General features: G+C 40.2%; 1 protein-coding gene across 1 annotated transcript in view; it reads left to right on the top strand.

Annotated features, from left to right (window-relative positions):
- Positions 1-881: 881 nt before the first annotated feature.
- The window catches only part of DHX15 (DEAH-box helicase 15), a 42794-nt gene continuing 29506 nt past the window's right edge, over positions 882-14169 (top strand). The window contains exons 1-6 of the mRNA XM_029959852.1: positions 882-950; positions 1598-1599; positions 6740-7088; positions 11201-11394; positions 12478-12637; positions 13014-13232. Of these exons, the coding sequence (XP_029815712.1) occupies positions 882-950; positions 1598-1599; positions 6740-7088; positions 11201-11394; positions 12478-12637; positions 13014-13232 (993 nt within the window). The remainder of the gene's footprint in view (positions 951-1597; positions 1600-6739; positions 7089-11200; positions 11395-12477; positions 12638-13013; positions 13233-14169) is intronic.

The raw sequence follows: 14169 nt of genomic DNA, 5'->3' as shown, positions 1-14169 counted from the left end.
TTTCAGGAGTTATCCTGGCTCAACCCCCCTCTGTGGAAATTCCCGTCCTCCACTCAGGATGGGCTGTGGAGAGGCTGTTTTCCCTCTGTACCCAGCATTGGTGAGGCTGCATCTCCAGTACTACATTCAGTTTTGGGTCCCTTGCTTTAAAAAGGACATTGAGGTGCTGGAGCATGTCCAGCGAAGGGCATAAGGTTCGTCACAGTTCTGGAAAACGTGTCTCATGAGGAACGGCTGAGGGAGCTGGGTTTGTGTAGTCTGAGGAAGGGGAAGCTCGAGGGTGACCTCATCGCTCTCTACAGTCACCTGAAAAGGAGGCTGTGGTGAAGTCAGGGCCGGTCCTACCAAGTGTGCCTGCAGTGAGAGGACCAGAGGAAATGGCCTTAAGACAGGGGAGACTCAGATTAGATACAAGAAAATTTTTTACTGTTAGGGTAGTCAGGCATTGGAATAGGTGGCCCAGGCAGCTGGTGGAGTCACCATCCTGGAGGTGTTCAAGAGGTGTGTGGATCTGGCGCTGGTGATATGGCTTAGTGGTTTAGGGGTTACGGTGGTAGTGCTGCGTTGATGGTTGGACTGAGCTTAAAGGTCTCTTCCCACCTCGCCGATGCTATGACCCTACGATCCTGCGACGGGGCCTTTCCCAGGAAACCAGCGGGGTGTCCTCGCGCCGCTGCGGGAGCGCGCGGGCGGGGGCGGGGACGGTGCCGTCGGGCGCGCGCCGCGGCGGGAGGCTTTCGCCAACAGGCCCCTCCGCGCGCGCGCCACCGTCTCGCGCGGCCACGGCGCTTCCTTCCGGCGCCATTTTGTCGGCCGTGCCTCGCCGCCGCCGCTCGGGGAGGGACCGCGGAGCGCCCGGACCGACCACGCCGACCGCCGCCATGTCCAAGCGCCACCGCCTCGACCTGGGGGACGACTACAGCTCCAGCAAGAAAAACGCACCACCGACGGTGAGGGGCGGGCGCGGCCGCGCGGGGGGAGGGCCGGTGGGGGCGGATGGCGGCGGCCCACTCGTCATCCGCGCCCCATCCCCGACTCTGGCCGCCCCTCCGCGCTGGGGCTTCCCGGGCGCAGGACGGCCGCTGTGCGGGGCGGGGAGAGGCCCCCGTGCGGGCGGGCCCCTAGCGCCGCGGCTCCCGAGCGCCGGGCCGCGGCCTGGCATCGTCCGGGCCCGCGGGGGGGGCGGATGGTGGCGGGGAGCGGCGGGAGGGCCTCGTGTGCGGCGGTGCCAGGCGGGGGAAGGGAAGCGGGCGCGGGCCCGGCCGCCTGGGCGGGTGGGCTGGGCTGGGCCGGGCCAGGCGCCCGCGGCGGGGGCGGCGCGATGTGGGTCCCGCGCCCCCGCGCCGGGCTTTGTCTGCGGCGCTTCGCCGCCTTTACGTGTCTGTTGCCCCCCCCCTTCCTTTTATGTTTGTTTACTTCTTCCCCTCTTTGCCTTGAGAGGCCTGGCAAACTTGGGCCTAGAGATGAGCACGAGGTTTGTCCAGCCCGTGTGACCTGGTAGGAGCGGTATTCCTTTGTTAGCATCTTACACTCAGTCACCGTCGGGGATGTGTTTGGCTTGAAGTAAAAATCGGTGGTGAGGTGGGTTTTACGATAGGGGTAAGGGAGGGATTTTTCTTCCTTAGTTTCGCGAAGGTTAAAGTTTTAGGACTGTACTGGACGCGCTTCAGCACGTTTTCGTTAAGGTCAATGAAATTGCAAGAACACAGACAATGCACTGGTACTGTGCTTTTATTCACAGTTGCTTTAGAGCCTTCTCTGCATATTTTTTTATCCTCTAATTGGGCGGGAGGGGGAGGGAACAGGGGCGGGTCTTTAAATTTCTGAGGTCTCAAGGAGTACAAAAATATACAGTGTTTATCTAGTTTGGCCTTCTTGAAGGAGCACAGAATTCCTCGCAGAGTTAAACAATTACTAGAGTCCATCGGTGTTGTTTTGGGCTAGAGTATTTGTCTAAGAAAAATACTTGCGCTTGTTCTGAAAGCTTGCAGTCTGGTGTAGCAGTTTATGTTCACTGATAAGCAGTCTTTGCAAAACTTGCCTTTTCATTTTTTTAAGCTGAGCTTGTAGGCTTAGCCCGTAGAGTTGGATGCATTTTTCTCAGCTGAACAAAATTTATTATTGATCGGCTGTTTCCTGTACGTAGGGTCACCATAATCATATATTTCAGAATAAGTGGAGTGAGCTATTTGTCTTCTTTGATGCGATTTTGTATGATTTGCCAGAGGTTGAAATAGCTGCTCTGAGTCTACAGAAAAGTTGTGCATGTGCAGCTTTTCTGTTTGTAGAGATTTTTGTAAAATTTTCAAGTGGTTGTGTCAAACCCGGGCATTATTTTTAAGTGTGGTGCGACTGTTATGTCTGGTTGTCAAGATAACCATAGGTCAGTATTTCCTTGTCTGTGTGTTCGTGGGTTTTATAGTTTTGGTATGGTTTTATTTATCATTGTTTTTACTGATTATCAGATGTTGTACTGAACTGTTAGTGTTACCACGTTGTGTATCCTATGAGTTCCCACTAGTGGTAGCATTTTTAAACCAGAAAACTTTGACCTTTATGGCACCTAAAAGCTTGTAGAAGTGCTGGTCCTGTGCCCCTTCTTTGTCCTCTCCTCCTCTGCCACTAAAAGCATTAAATGGCATAGGACTGAGTACAACTCACTATGAGCATAATTACTGACCATGATTATTTCTTACAGTGCTTGAAATCTTAATTCACGTAGCACGAGGCATACTAAAGTTACATGGTTGGTTTATTTTAGGGTAGTTTGGTTTTGCAGCTTGTGCAGACCTGTAAGGACGATGCACAGGGCCTTGTTAACAGCGTGTGTGTACATGTCCTCCTCTGTGTGGAGAGTGCCTTCATGTAATTTAGGTGGTTTTGGAGCTGGGCTAAACTGAATTAGCTCCTTGTATGGTTACCACTTCACATTCAGAATAGTAGTTTATCTTGCATTGAAACTGGACCATGTGATTAAATATAAAGGTTGTATCAAGGTAGTCTCTATTGTTTTAGTCCCTTTTTAATGAACGACTCTATTGCTGTGTGGCTCTATATGGCAGCAGTGCCAGGCCAACAGGTTTGTAATTGTTGGTGTAACCTTAAGCATCCTACGACATCTGGTTTCTTTGGACTTGAAGTACCATCTGTGAAGTAAAAAATTTCTTGGAAAAATGGAAATTATACAGAAGATTTTTGGTTACAGTGTGTGAATTACATACATACTATTTTAAAATATGCTAATTTTTTTGCAAATATACTTCAGTTCTTGTGTAACAGCAGAGTTATTTAGTGGGATGTATCGTTCAGACTAATTGTACTTTGATTTTTTAATGTATGGAACAGAAACTCTCCTTTAGCTGCATTACCTTTTTGCGTCAACTGTTGCCGAGTTTAGTAATGGAGAGATAACACTGATGCTCTGTTAGATGTGTTTAGACTTTCACTGTGATGATCAGTTGTTTACCTTGAGCCCTTTGTTTCCATTTTTAGTTTTTATATGCTTTTTATCCTCTGATTTAGTGACTGCTACAGTGTTTCTTTTGTATTCATGTGTGCATATATTATATATGAGTGAATGGAAGGAAATAAAGGCAGATAGCAGACCAGACTTTTTCACTTAAAAGCAGAGCAAAAAACCCCAGCCGCTTTCTGAGTCTGGAGGCTGTTATGGCATTCAGGCACAACTCAAATGTTTAAATTATAATTATTTTACTGTTAGTTTCCGTGTTGGAGTTCAGTTTTCCCTGTGCAATAATGAGAAGTAACTAAAATGTGGCAGTTTATAAATTAAAAACTGCCAAGTTATATTTTTATAAATTTTAGGGAATTCATATGGCATCACAACTGTCATTCCTCTTTTCTCTTGTTGACCAAGGGAGTCTGTGTCTGCTAAGTTTCAGTAATAATGGGAGACTGGGAAATAGTTTTAGGGAAAAAAATGTTGCTATAAAATGAGTGTTAGAGAGTAATTTTGAAGGCATGTTGTTTGTTGTGTTGTTTCTATACTGGGATCTGGTTCCCCCTGTTTCTCTTTTGTTTTTTTAATAGGAAAAAGACTCAATTCTCTTTATTAACACATAATTAGTTTTTTACTTCTGAAGTGGAGATAGAGCTTGATAGGTTCCCTTTCTGTTTGAGCAATTAAATAGCTGTAAGAGTTCAGTGAAGAAACTGAGAAATGGGGGATTAATGGGACATTCCATGCTGGATTGTATTTGTAGTCCATTTAATCCACTGTCTTGTTCTCGAGGTTGTATTTTTGTTTGTTTTAAGCCCATAGAAATAGCTACCAGTACAGGAGATAACAGTGCTACAAGACCTGATCGAGTTAGAATTGACACTGGTGGAGGGGCTTGTTGTTCTCAAGGGCAGTGAAATGCTTGAGCCAACACATGGGAAGGGTTGGCAATATTGTGGATCTGTTCATTTTAGCAGTAGTGCTGCTTCATGTGGGGCTGAAGCATATCTGAAGGTGCACTTGGTGGTCTGCAATGCAGGAGCTTTTGACATCATACTGTCTAAGTAAATGGTTTTTGTTGGTGTGGGGGTTTTTTATACTTTGACTAGATAGCAGTGAAGGATAAAAATCTTTCAGAAACACACATGCAAAAAAACCCAAATCAAAAACTGTAAGTAATGTGTCTTAGTCTACCTTCAAAGAAGTGTGTTGTTGCATTTTACCCTAACTACACTGTTCTTAATTGCTTTTATACCTTTATTTACTTTTCTTACTGTCTGACCATGCATATGTTTATCCCAGTACCTGCAGACATTTGAAAATCTGATGGTAAATAGCTCACTTGCAAGTCCCAAGCTTTGTTCCTGTGTGATACATGTTACTAAGAGTAGCATAATGGAACCTAGTTCCATCACTTTATAACAGTGGTAACTTTTTCGTAGGGAGAGTATGAACCTATTGTTCTGCAATATTTGCCTGCTATTTTACAGTGAGAAGAGATTCTGGCTTGTATGATATTTGAGTGTGCTAGAATACTGTTGAAGCTAGGGTATCTCAGATTCAAGCAAATGCTCTAAAAGGGTCTTCATTTTTAGATAATTCAGTGTTCAGAACTTCAGGAAAATCTATATGCAAGTGAGTTAAGGGACAGTAATCAGAGTGTTTTGTAATCCTTTATTTTCAATGGGTCTGTGTTAAAAGAAATGGTCTTTAAAAAAATTGTATTTTGATGGCTTCTGTGGCCATAATATGTTGAAGTATTGAGGAAAAAAAATAAAACCTGCATTCGTTACATTTAAAAAGAGTAGTGGTTATTGTTTCCAATGCACAGCACATTTTGAATTAAAATGTATAGAATCAGTACTAATATAATCTTGGTTACTGTATCTTCTCTGTAGGTAGGAATTTGTGTATTATTTCAACAGTTATATTTGAATGCCAACTGCATACTTTAAACAAAAAAAGCCATGGAGAGGAGTGTTGGCCAACAGTTTTCTTTGGACAAGCTCTCTACTTTCAGGCATGCCTGAGTGTTGGTAAAGGATGAGAGGTTTGGTTTTTTCTGCATACTCCTGGAAATGTTTATGTGTGCACTTACTATAAAGCTGGTTTGACTTAGTTTGTTGTTTTGCCTTTTTGATAGGATTTCAGCTAGTGCACAAAAGGAGCCCAAGCTGAGGGCATCCTCAGTTTTGCAGGCAAAGATGCCACTAATCCTTTAACTCACGATAGTTTAAAATGTGATGGGATGATTTTGTAAAGCAGGGCTTGTTTCAAAGTCTTAAATTAGGAATTTTTATTAAAGCACGTGGCTGTAGTTTTTTGGGTCAAACAAGGGATTTTTTTTGTGAGTGTGTGTTTGTAGGAAGAGTGAGATTATGTGCAAGAACAAGTACATGGACTTGCAAAATGAGAAACTCTCACTAAGACTGTGGCCAGAGATTGAAAATAATGCTGTCTTTGTTTTGTAAGTGCAGTGACTTCTTTTACTTAATATTTGGAACAAATAGGAATACATAAAAGCTGTTTAAATGTGTGGTAGGAGGTGATAGTGGAGAAGATACTACACAACTTGGCAGTGTTAGTGTAACAGTTGGGCTCTGTGATCTTGAGGGTCATTTCCAATCTAAATGAATCTGATCCCATGAACTGTAGTGGCTGATTTTAAGTCTAAGTTCCAGACTCAACAACCTGTATATCAAAGTTGGTTGAGTCAGAATTGTATTGTAAGACTTGAAAGAAAAAAAAAAGCTACAAAGTAATTGTGGGATATTAAAATCAAGCTTCTCTTCCATGGCTTGCTTATTATCTTGAGTTAATTTTTTGTGGGTGAGCATAATACCTTGGGTAGGTAGGCAGAAAGACTATGAAGTGTAATCTTATTTTTCTGCAGCAGCAAGTAAGGATGGGAAGAACTGGGAAGTCTAGAATGCACAGCTGATTCTTTATAGTTATTAAATGAAGAGGGTTAAAATGATCCTCTCTCCATGCGATGGCTTTCTTCCTTCTTGCCTGTAATGAGAGGAACTGTGGTAGTGTTTGGGTACAATGAGTATGTCTAATGTATATCTGTATATATCTTGTGTTGAGTGTGCATCATACTGTTGTTACTCTTTGGTGCTTGTTGTTCTGGGTAGCTACCTGCAAGGCTTTTTAAAAGATTTGATTTGTATCCACTTTGTACTGGATACCTTTAGAGTTGTGTTGTATTTAAATTCCTCCTCTGCATTTAAATATTCACGTGTCTCATTTTCTGCTGTGTCTCTTAACTCATTTCAGGAAAGATCGGGACCGGGACAGGGACCGTGATGACCGGTCCAAAGATCGCGACAGGGATCGTGACAGAGATAGAGATCGTGACAGAGAAAGGGACAAGGAAAAGGATCTTCGACCTACATCCAACTCTACATATTATGGGGCTGCTGGGTTACCAGCTATAAAACCAGCAATGATTCCACACAGTATTAACCCTTTCACAAATCTACCACATACACCACGATATTATGACATCCTGAAAAAAAGGCTACAACTTCCTGTGTGGGAATATAAAGAAAGATTCACAGATATTTTGATTAGGCATCAGTCATTTGTGCTGGTCGGAGAGACTGGGTCTGGTAAAACAACACAGGTGAGTTCTTATTTATATGATATTGCATTTTTTAAAAGATTTAGACTGTTGCTAGGTGTGTGTGCACGAAACTTGCTTTGATTTCTTGAAATTCACTGTGTAAGAATACCTCATAAACTGTAAGCAAAACTAATTTGGTGAATGTTTTATTTGCTTTAATGACTGTGAAAGTGAGAAGAATCTTAGAGCATCTTCCACCCTTTGAAATGCAGTACTGTTCCCTGGCCCTATTTCTGTTTGGTAGAGGGAGATAAGAGGTTTAATGGTGTGACAGAAGTACTAATCCACAAAAATGAAGTGGTGGTTCCAAATAGTTTATTTGGCTGTTTGTGTAGATAGCAGCTGCAAAGTATGAACTTTTAGTGTTTTAGGAAGCTTACTGCTGCAGATATAAACTTTAAAGGAGTTGAAATGTCAGATACAGTTTTGACATCTGATTGCATCATATGTTTTGGTGATATTCAAACTTGAGAGGTAAAGACTTGTGTTTCCTTGGTACTGAAATTTCTCAGAGGTCATAGAGCTTTTCAGTGCTATAGTTAAAAATCACTTTTTGTGTGGATTAATGGCTTTTAAAGTCTTTCTCAGCACCAAAAATAGTGATAACAGATCTGCAGAGCCTCTTCAATCCTTAAGAAGAATTTTGGGTCACTAAATAGGGAGGACCTAAGATAACAAGGCATATCTATGTATTTATAGCATGATAGACTTGTTCAAAACTTTATCCTCTGATTTGCTGTTTAAAGTCTGTGTTGAAGAGTGATGTAAAAAAGCTCTTTGTTCTGTAATCTGATAAATTCCCTTTATCTAGACAGAAAATAAAAACTGAAGGATATTTTAGTCTTTATAAAATGGATTATAGCTAACTTACAGTAAGTCTTAAAGACTAAGAATATTTTTAGTCATAAAATTTTGGATGTCAAGAAAATGTGAAGGAGGTATTAGTACATTGGATACCTTTCACAGCTGTGCCTGAAGTATCTAAAATTGCACATTTTAGGAACTGGTGTCTTGTTTAGAAGGTAATATGATGTTATTTATATTTGTTTTTTAAAGTGTGTAAGCTGAGACTGGGGTTTTACAGAATTCTTCAGAAAGGTTTGATTATGTAGTTTTTTGGAAGATACAGTATTATGAATATTTATGTTAAAAGGTGCTTATCTATATGAAAACAAGGTTACTTGTTGCATGATCTGAAAATTTGAAGATCTAAGGGTTATGTGTTCTTAATATCTATGACTTATACTTCAAATGCATCTTATTGTCATGTCATTCCAAAGGTATAAAGGTTTTCCTGAATTATCCTGCTACTTTAACCCTTGCTTTCTGAAAGGACTTAAGAAACCTAAGACATCTTTCCTAAAAGTGGAATTTAAGCTCCCAAAAGTGCATGAGCTGTCTTGAAAGCTTCCCTGCTTCCTCTGAATTCTCTCTGTGAGCTGGCAGATACATTTTGAAACAATTGAGAGTGTCTCTATAGGAACATATCACTGCCACTTAATGAAAACCTTATTTTGCATGTGAGTGTCACATCCTTTTTGTTATCGAGTGTTGTCTCAAAACTCGTTGGGATGTGGGTTTCTTCTCCTTAGATTCATTGATCAGAGCAAGCTAAATAATGTTCTCTGGTTAAGAAACACTCTAATGCTCAAACTTGCAGGTGTACATGAGTTGTTAATGACAATTTCATACCAATAAAAGCAAGCATAATTTGAAAAATAATTATTTCCAAAATTACTATCTTTCCTTCCATGGTGATAGTAGAAGGCTATATAGTAGTAGATAATCTTGATAGCGAGCTGCTGCCTGTCAAGTCCCTTCCCTGATTATTATCTGCACCACTGCTATGAAAATAGGCTGAAAAAGTTGGGCTAGTTCAGCTTGGCAGAGAGAAGGTTCTGGGGAGGCCTCATGGTCTTTCAATACCTGGAGGGAGTTTGAAGAAAACATGGAGAGTAATTTTTTACATGGACAAATATACATAAGACATGGTAAAATTAGTTTTAAACTGAAAGAGGGGAGGTTTAGATTTGATGTTATGAGGGAATTCTTCATTGTGATGGTGGTGAGATGCTGGAACAGGTTGCCTGGAAAAGTTGTGAATGGCTTAGCCCTGGAAGTGTTCAAGGCCAGGTTGGATGGGGCTTTGAGCAACCTGGTCTGGTGAGTAGCATCCCTGCCCATGACAGAAGGGTTGGAACCAGATCATGTTTAAGGTCCCTTCCAACCCAAACCATTCTGTGATTATATGCACATTTTCCTTTAATCTTGTAGAGCACCCAGGCTTGGAAGTGCTTGGCTTAGACAACGGAAACAACAGAAGATGAAACTTTTCTCACTTGAAAGTTATATTTTAAAATCTCTCTTAATTGAGAAGGTCCTTGTGATTAAATGATGCTAACTAAAGCTGGTCATCATGCTTTTGATATTGGTAAAATGACTTTTTTTTTTTTTAGGGAAAGTCGAGGGTTTTGGTAATTGTATAGGTTTTTTGTGTCAGTGGCATTGAGTCTACTGTACATTAGGTTTCATAAGAACTGGTTGATATGAAGTGCTCAGGATATTTCCAGACATGCCTGAAGTACAAAATGCAGTATGGCACAGTCCTTTTTCCCAGTATTTGTATGTCTTTGAAAGCTGGACAGGGAAAGTATTTGGGTGGTTGTCTAAATCAGCTTAGCACAGTGAAGTCTCTGTAGCCCTTTTCTTTCATTTGACACCAGTGCTGAAGGTTTTGCTGTTTACTGGAAAACCACTTTTAAATTGCTTTTATTTCATTCTGCAGTGACCTGACAGACCTGCTTGTTTAAAACTTATTTCTAGTCTTGCTCTGTTTAAAGTCAAGAAGCTTCACCTAATATGCTTAAAGTTGAGCTGTTACTAGTGACTTGGGAAGCAAACTGCTTTCTCTACACTGCATGTTAAAGGAGCCATGTATATGTCACATGGGTTTTATGTTACTGCTGTTAGTGTTCAAGAACTGCTATTATTTTTAGTTTTGAATAGGGTTTTCAGAAATTTGAGTTTTTCACAGCAGTCTAATAGTCTCCTGTCATATTTTGTTTCTCTTTGCTTTATTTTTCCTGTGTTTATAGTGGAAGTATATTCTTCATTAAAAACATCATTAGAACACTCTTGTCTGCTTTTGGGTATATTTTGGCATTCACTTATGTCCATTTTGCTGTGAAAATACAATATTTGAGAAAAAAGTTTCCTCATTCAAATTATACTGCTTTTCCTGTTACTCCTCATTGGTACAATGTATAAGTGCTATGTTTTCTTTTCCTCTGTGAGCTTTTAAGAAAACTTGAAAAGTAATTGCTAAGAAGGAGTGGATTCTTCTTGTTTGTAGGCTTGGAACTAGTAGTGTCTGGAGATGTCTTCTCATAAAGTGTCACGCTAAGAACATGTTGAGAATATTCTGTCTTCATCAAACTGTTACTGACCTTAGGAGTTCTTCTGAATAAAACTTCTTACTGTGGGTGATTCTTACAGAAAACTGCTGACTGACAAATAAAACGAGTGCTAATATAGGAAGGAAAGCATAGGAGTTTCATATCCGGTTGATGAAATTTCAAAAGAACAATAATTAACCTAATGAATATAATTATTTGTTCATTTTATTTTTCGTACCTCCTGGGTTAGACAATTTTTATATATCACTAAAACCGTTATTTTTGTTAAAATATATTAATAAGCATTACGTTTTAAAGACACAAAACATGGTTTGCTTACTGTAAAACTTTAACAACAAACTGTGCTATGGATCTCAATTTTTGAGTGTGTTAGCTTTAATTTTGGTTGCTTTGGAGCATATTGGCTGCTGCTAAGTGTCTGTATAAGGTACCCATCTATCAGTGCTTAAATGTACTGTGAACCCGTGTATTTCCCTGATGACTTCAAAGATAGTTATGCACATGTTTAATGTGAGTGGGCTTTATTTAGTGACATTAGGTCAAACTAATTAGTCTATCTGCTCTCCTACTTGCATCTTTTTGTGCACGCAGTTGGCATCTCCATGGAATTCTAACCAACTCTTGATCCTGTACAAAGGTTGTAGATTATATCTGACCACTTGAAGTGTGTTTATGACTGAATGTTGTCCTTGACAGATCCCCCAGTGGTGTGTCGACTACATGCGCTCGTTGCCTGGCCCGAAGAGGGGAGTGGCCTGTACCCAGCCCAGGCGAGTGGCCGCGATGAGCGTGGCCCAGCGGGTTGCTGATGAGATGGATGTCATGCTGGGGCAGGAGGTCGGTTACTCCATTCGATTTGAAGATTGCAGTAGCGCAAAAACCATTTTGAAGTAAGTATGGCAACTCTCAGGTAAAGCTGTAACATTGTACTCGGAGGTGAGAGAATTGCAGGGTAGTGAAAGGTGTGAGCAAAGGTATGAAAGGAGTAATAAGGGAGTGAGTCTATGAAAAGGTACTTTCTGTGTGAGTGGGGAAGAGAGACTGGAACCCATAGCATGAGCTGAGAGAAACCTGAGGTGTGAGGCTTGAGTAGAGTTGGAAATTATTAATTCCTTATAAAGAAATCACTGCACTCTATGGAAATTAATTTTGAATGATCCATAAAGAAGAAGGTGATCTGAAGAAGTATTTTATAATTAAGGTGCTATTCAGAATAAAGCCCTTCAGCATGCAGTTTCTCTTTGTTATTATACATTCAGTTGTTTGTCTGTCGTATCTTCTACTCAGGGTACTTCTGGTGAAGTTCAGTAGTTTATTTCAGTAAGGAGAACTATCCAGAGTGTCAAAACTGGCTGTGGGACACATAATCCATAGCATTTTAGTTATCAGCTGCTCTAGATTCCTGTGCTGTGTCGCTGGAACCAGGTGCACTTAATATGTCATTTGCAGTTTACATTCAAAATGCTCACTTAAAAGCACCACATAGTGTAGTTCAAGGATTAATGCTTTTTCTATAAAAGAGGTATTCACTTTTGTTATACAGGTAGTTGAAGGGTAGAGAATAAAGTTAATGTGTAAAAAGAAATTAAACCGAGACAGAAAAGCAAAAAGTGAATGGATGATCTGCAAACAGAAAAGAGTAGCAACTCTTGCAGAAACAGTATTTCTAGGATTTCAGAGGATGTTTTCCTCCTTTTCCTGTCTCTGATTGTAGGTGTGGAAGTCTGCCAGTAATAGTCTACAAACTAGTTATAAATGTTCCTGAAGTTTGTTTCCCCCTCTTTTTTTCAAGTTTTCCCCCCTTAATCCCAGATTTCACTTATACTCTAAAGTAATTTCTGTTTGAAATCTTAAAATGGCCTTGTTACCTTGTTGGAAATAGTTTACTGATGTTTCTGCTTTTAATTTGTAAGGATTCTGTATCAACCTTACTAAACAAAAAGCATGTTGAAATTGTTTCCCTTTGTGTTCAGATATATGACTGATGGTATGTTACTTCGTGAAGCAATGAATGATCCTTTGCTGGAGCGCTATGGTGTTATAATTCTTGATGAGGCCCATGAGAGAACACTGGCTACGGATATCTTGATGGGAGTTCTGAAGGAAGTTGTAAGACAAAGATCTGATTTGAAGGTCAGTAATGATGAAGTCCAAAAGCATATACTTTCTGGTTTCAGGCGTATTAAATAAAGTATCTGTGTGCTTACCATTAGCTGATTTTTATAATTGTTTTTTGATCTATGATAATCTACATTGGAAGGATAACCTTAGGAAATTCATAATGTGGTTTGTATTGAAGTTACTACGAACAATGTAATTGTAGCTTAACCTTATGGATTGGACTAAGAATTTTTTTGGACCTTTGTAACAAGGGTGCTGTATTCAGGTGATAAAAACATGCTTAACAGTTGATTACTTTCTTACAATTACATATTGCACATGTGACATTTCACAAATTCTTGTTAACCTCTTGAATAACTTTTTTTTTTTTTGTCCTCCAAACCTACAGGTTATAGTTATGAGTGCTACTTTAGATGCTGGCAAGTTTCAGATCTATTTTGATAACTGTCCTCTTCTAACTATCCCGGGTCGCACCCATCCCGTGGAGATATTCTATACTCCAGAACCAGAAAGGGACTACCTTGAGGCTGCCATTCGAACAGTGATCCAAATTCACATGTGTGAAGAAGAAGAGGGAGATCTGTTACTCTTTCTTACTGGACAAGAGGTACTTTCTTCCCATTTTTATCCATTGTTCTATACAATAACTCTTTTAAGTGTCTTGCGTAGACTGAGATTTTTAGTTTCCTTTTGTAGTTTATCATTTAAATGACCTGAGATATTTTCCCCTGCCATACACTCTGGGTCCTTTGACATTGTACATGTCTGTAATATACATATGCTATGCCAGCCCTCTCTAAAATGAAAATTCCCCTTAACTCATGTACTTCAGAAACCTGTAGTGTGATCCCAAGGTTTGTGCTGATGTGAACTCAAAACTTCTGGGTACCTGATAGCATCTTTGGCTTTTACTGAAAAGGTAGTTCTCTGCACTTCTGGATGTATATTGTACAACTTACCTGAAGAATAACCCTTTGGTTCTGCTACTTAGCTATCAGTATAAGTTTTAATAAGCATGCTTAGGGGGTTTTTTTGTTTGTTTGTTTGTTTGTTTTTTTTAATAATAGCTTTGAGTATTAGGCTGTAGACTTTATGTACCACAAATTCAGGGAGTTATGTCTCAGAAATGGACTTGGTGCCTTGCAAAAGAGGATTGTATAAAAGCATTTAAGCTAAGCTACATCAGGAAATGAGAATTTTCTGGCCATCTTAAATACTTTACTTGAAATGAACTGGGGTATTTTTTTTAGTCCTACTCTGTTGCTTTGAAGCTCTTTTGAGTATCTTAATTAGTAGACTGAGATGGAGAAGAGGTAAAAAACCCATATGAAAAGTTTGCATTGTGAAAGTTTGCTGGACTTTGTCAACATAAAGTTTGTTTTAAGTAGGGAAAGAAAGGCAGCTAGCAAAAATCTTTTTCCAACTCATTCTCTTTTCAAAGGATGTGGTACAATTCAGTGTCTTTCATCTAACCATACACAGTTTTAACTATGCCAAGGGAGGAAAGTGGTACAAATAACTTGTGATGCTAGAGATATCCGGGC

Source organism: Manacus vitellinus, unplaced genomic scaffold (genome assembly GCF_001715985.3).
Source record: "Manacus vitellinus isolate BGI_N305 unplaced genomic scaffold, ASM171598v3 scaffold_0_pilon, whole genome shotgun sequence".
Taxonomy (NCBI): domain Eukaryota; kingdom Metazoa; phylum Chordata; class Aves; order Passeriformes; family Pipridae; genus Manacus; species Manacus vitellinus.
Note: the sequence above shows the minus strand (reverse complement) of the source record. Positions and strands in the feature narration are given on the sequence as shown.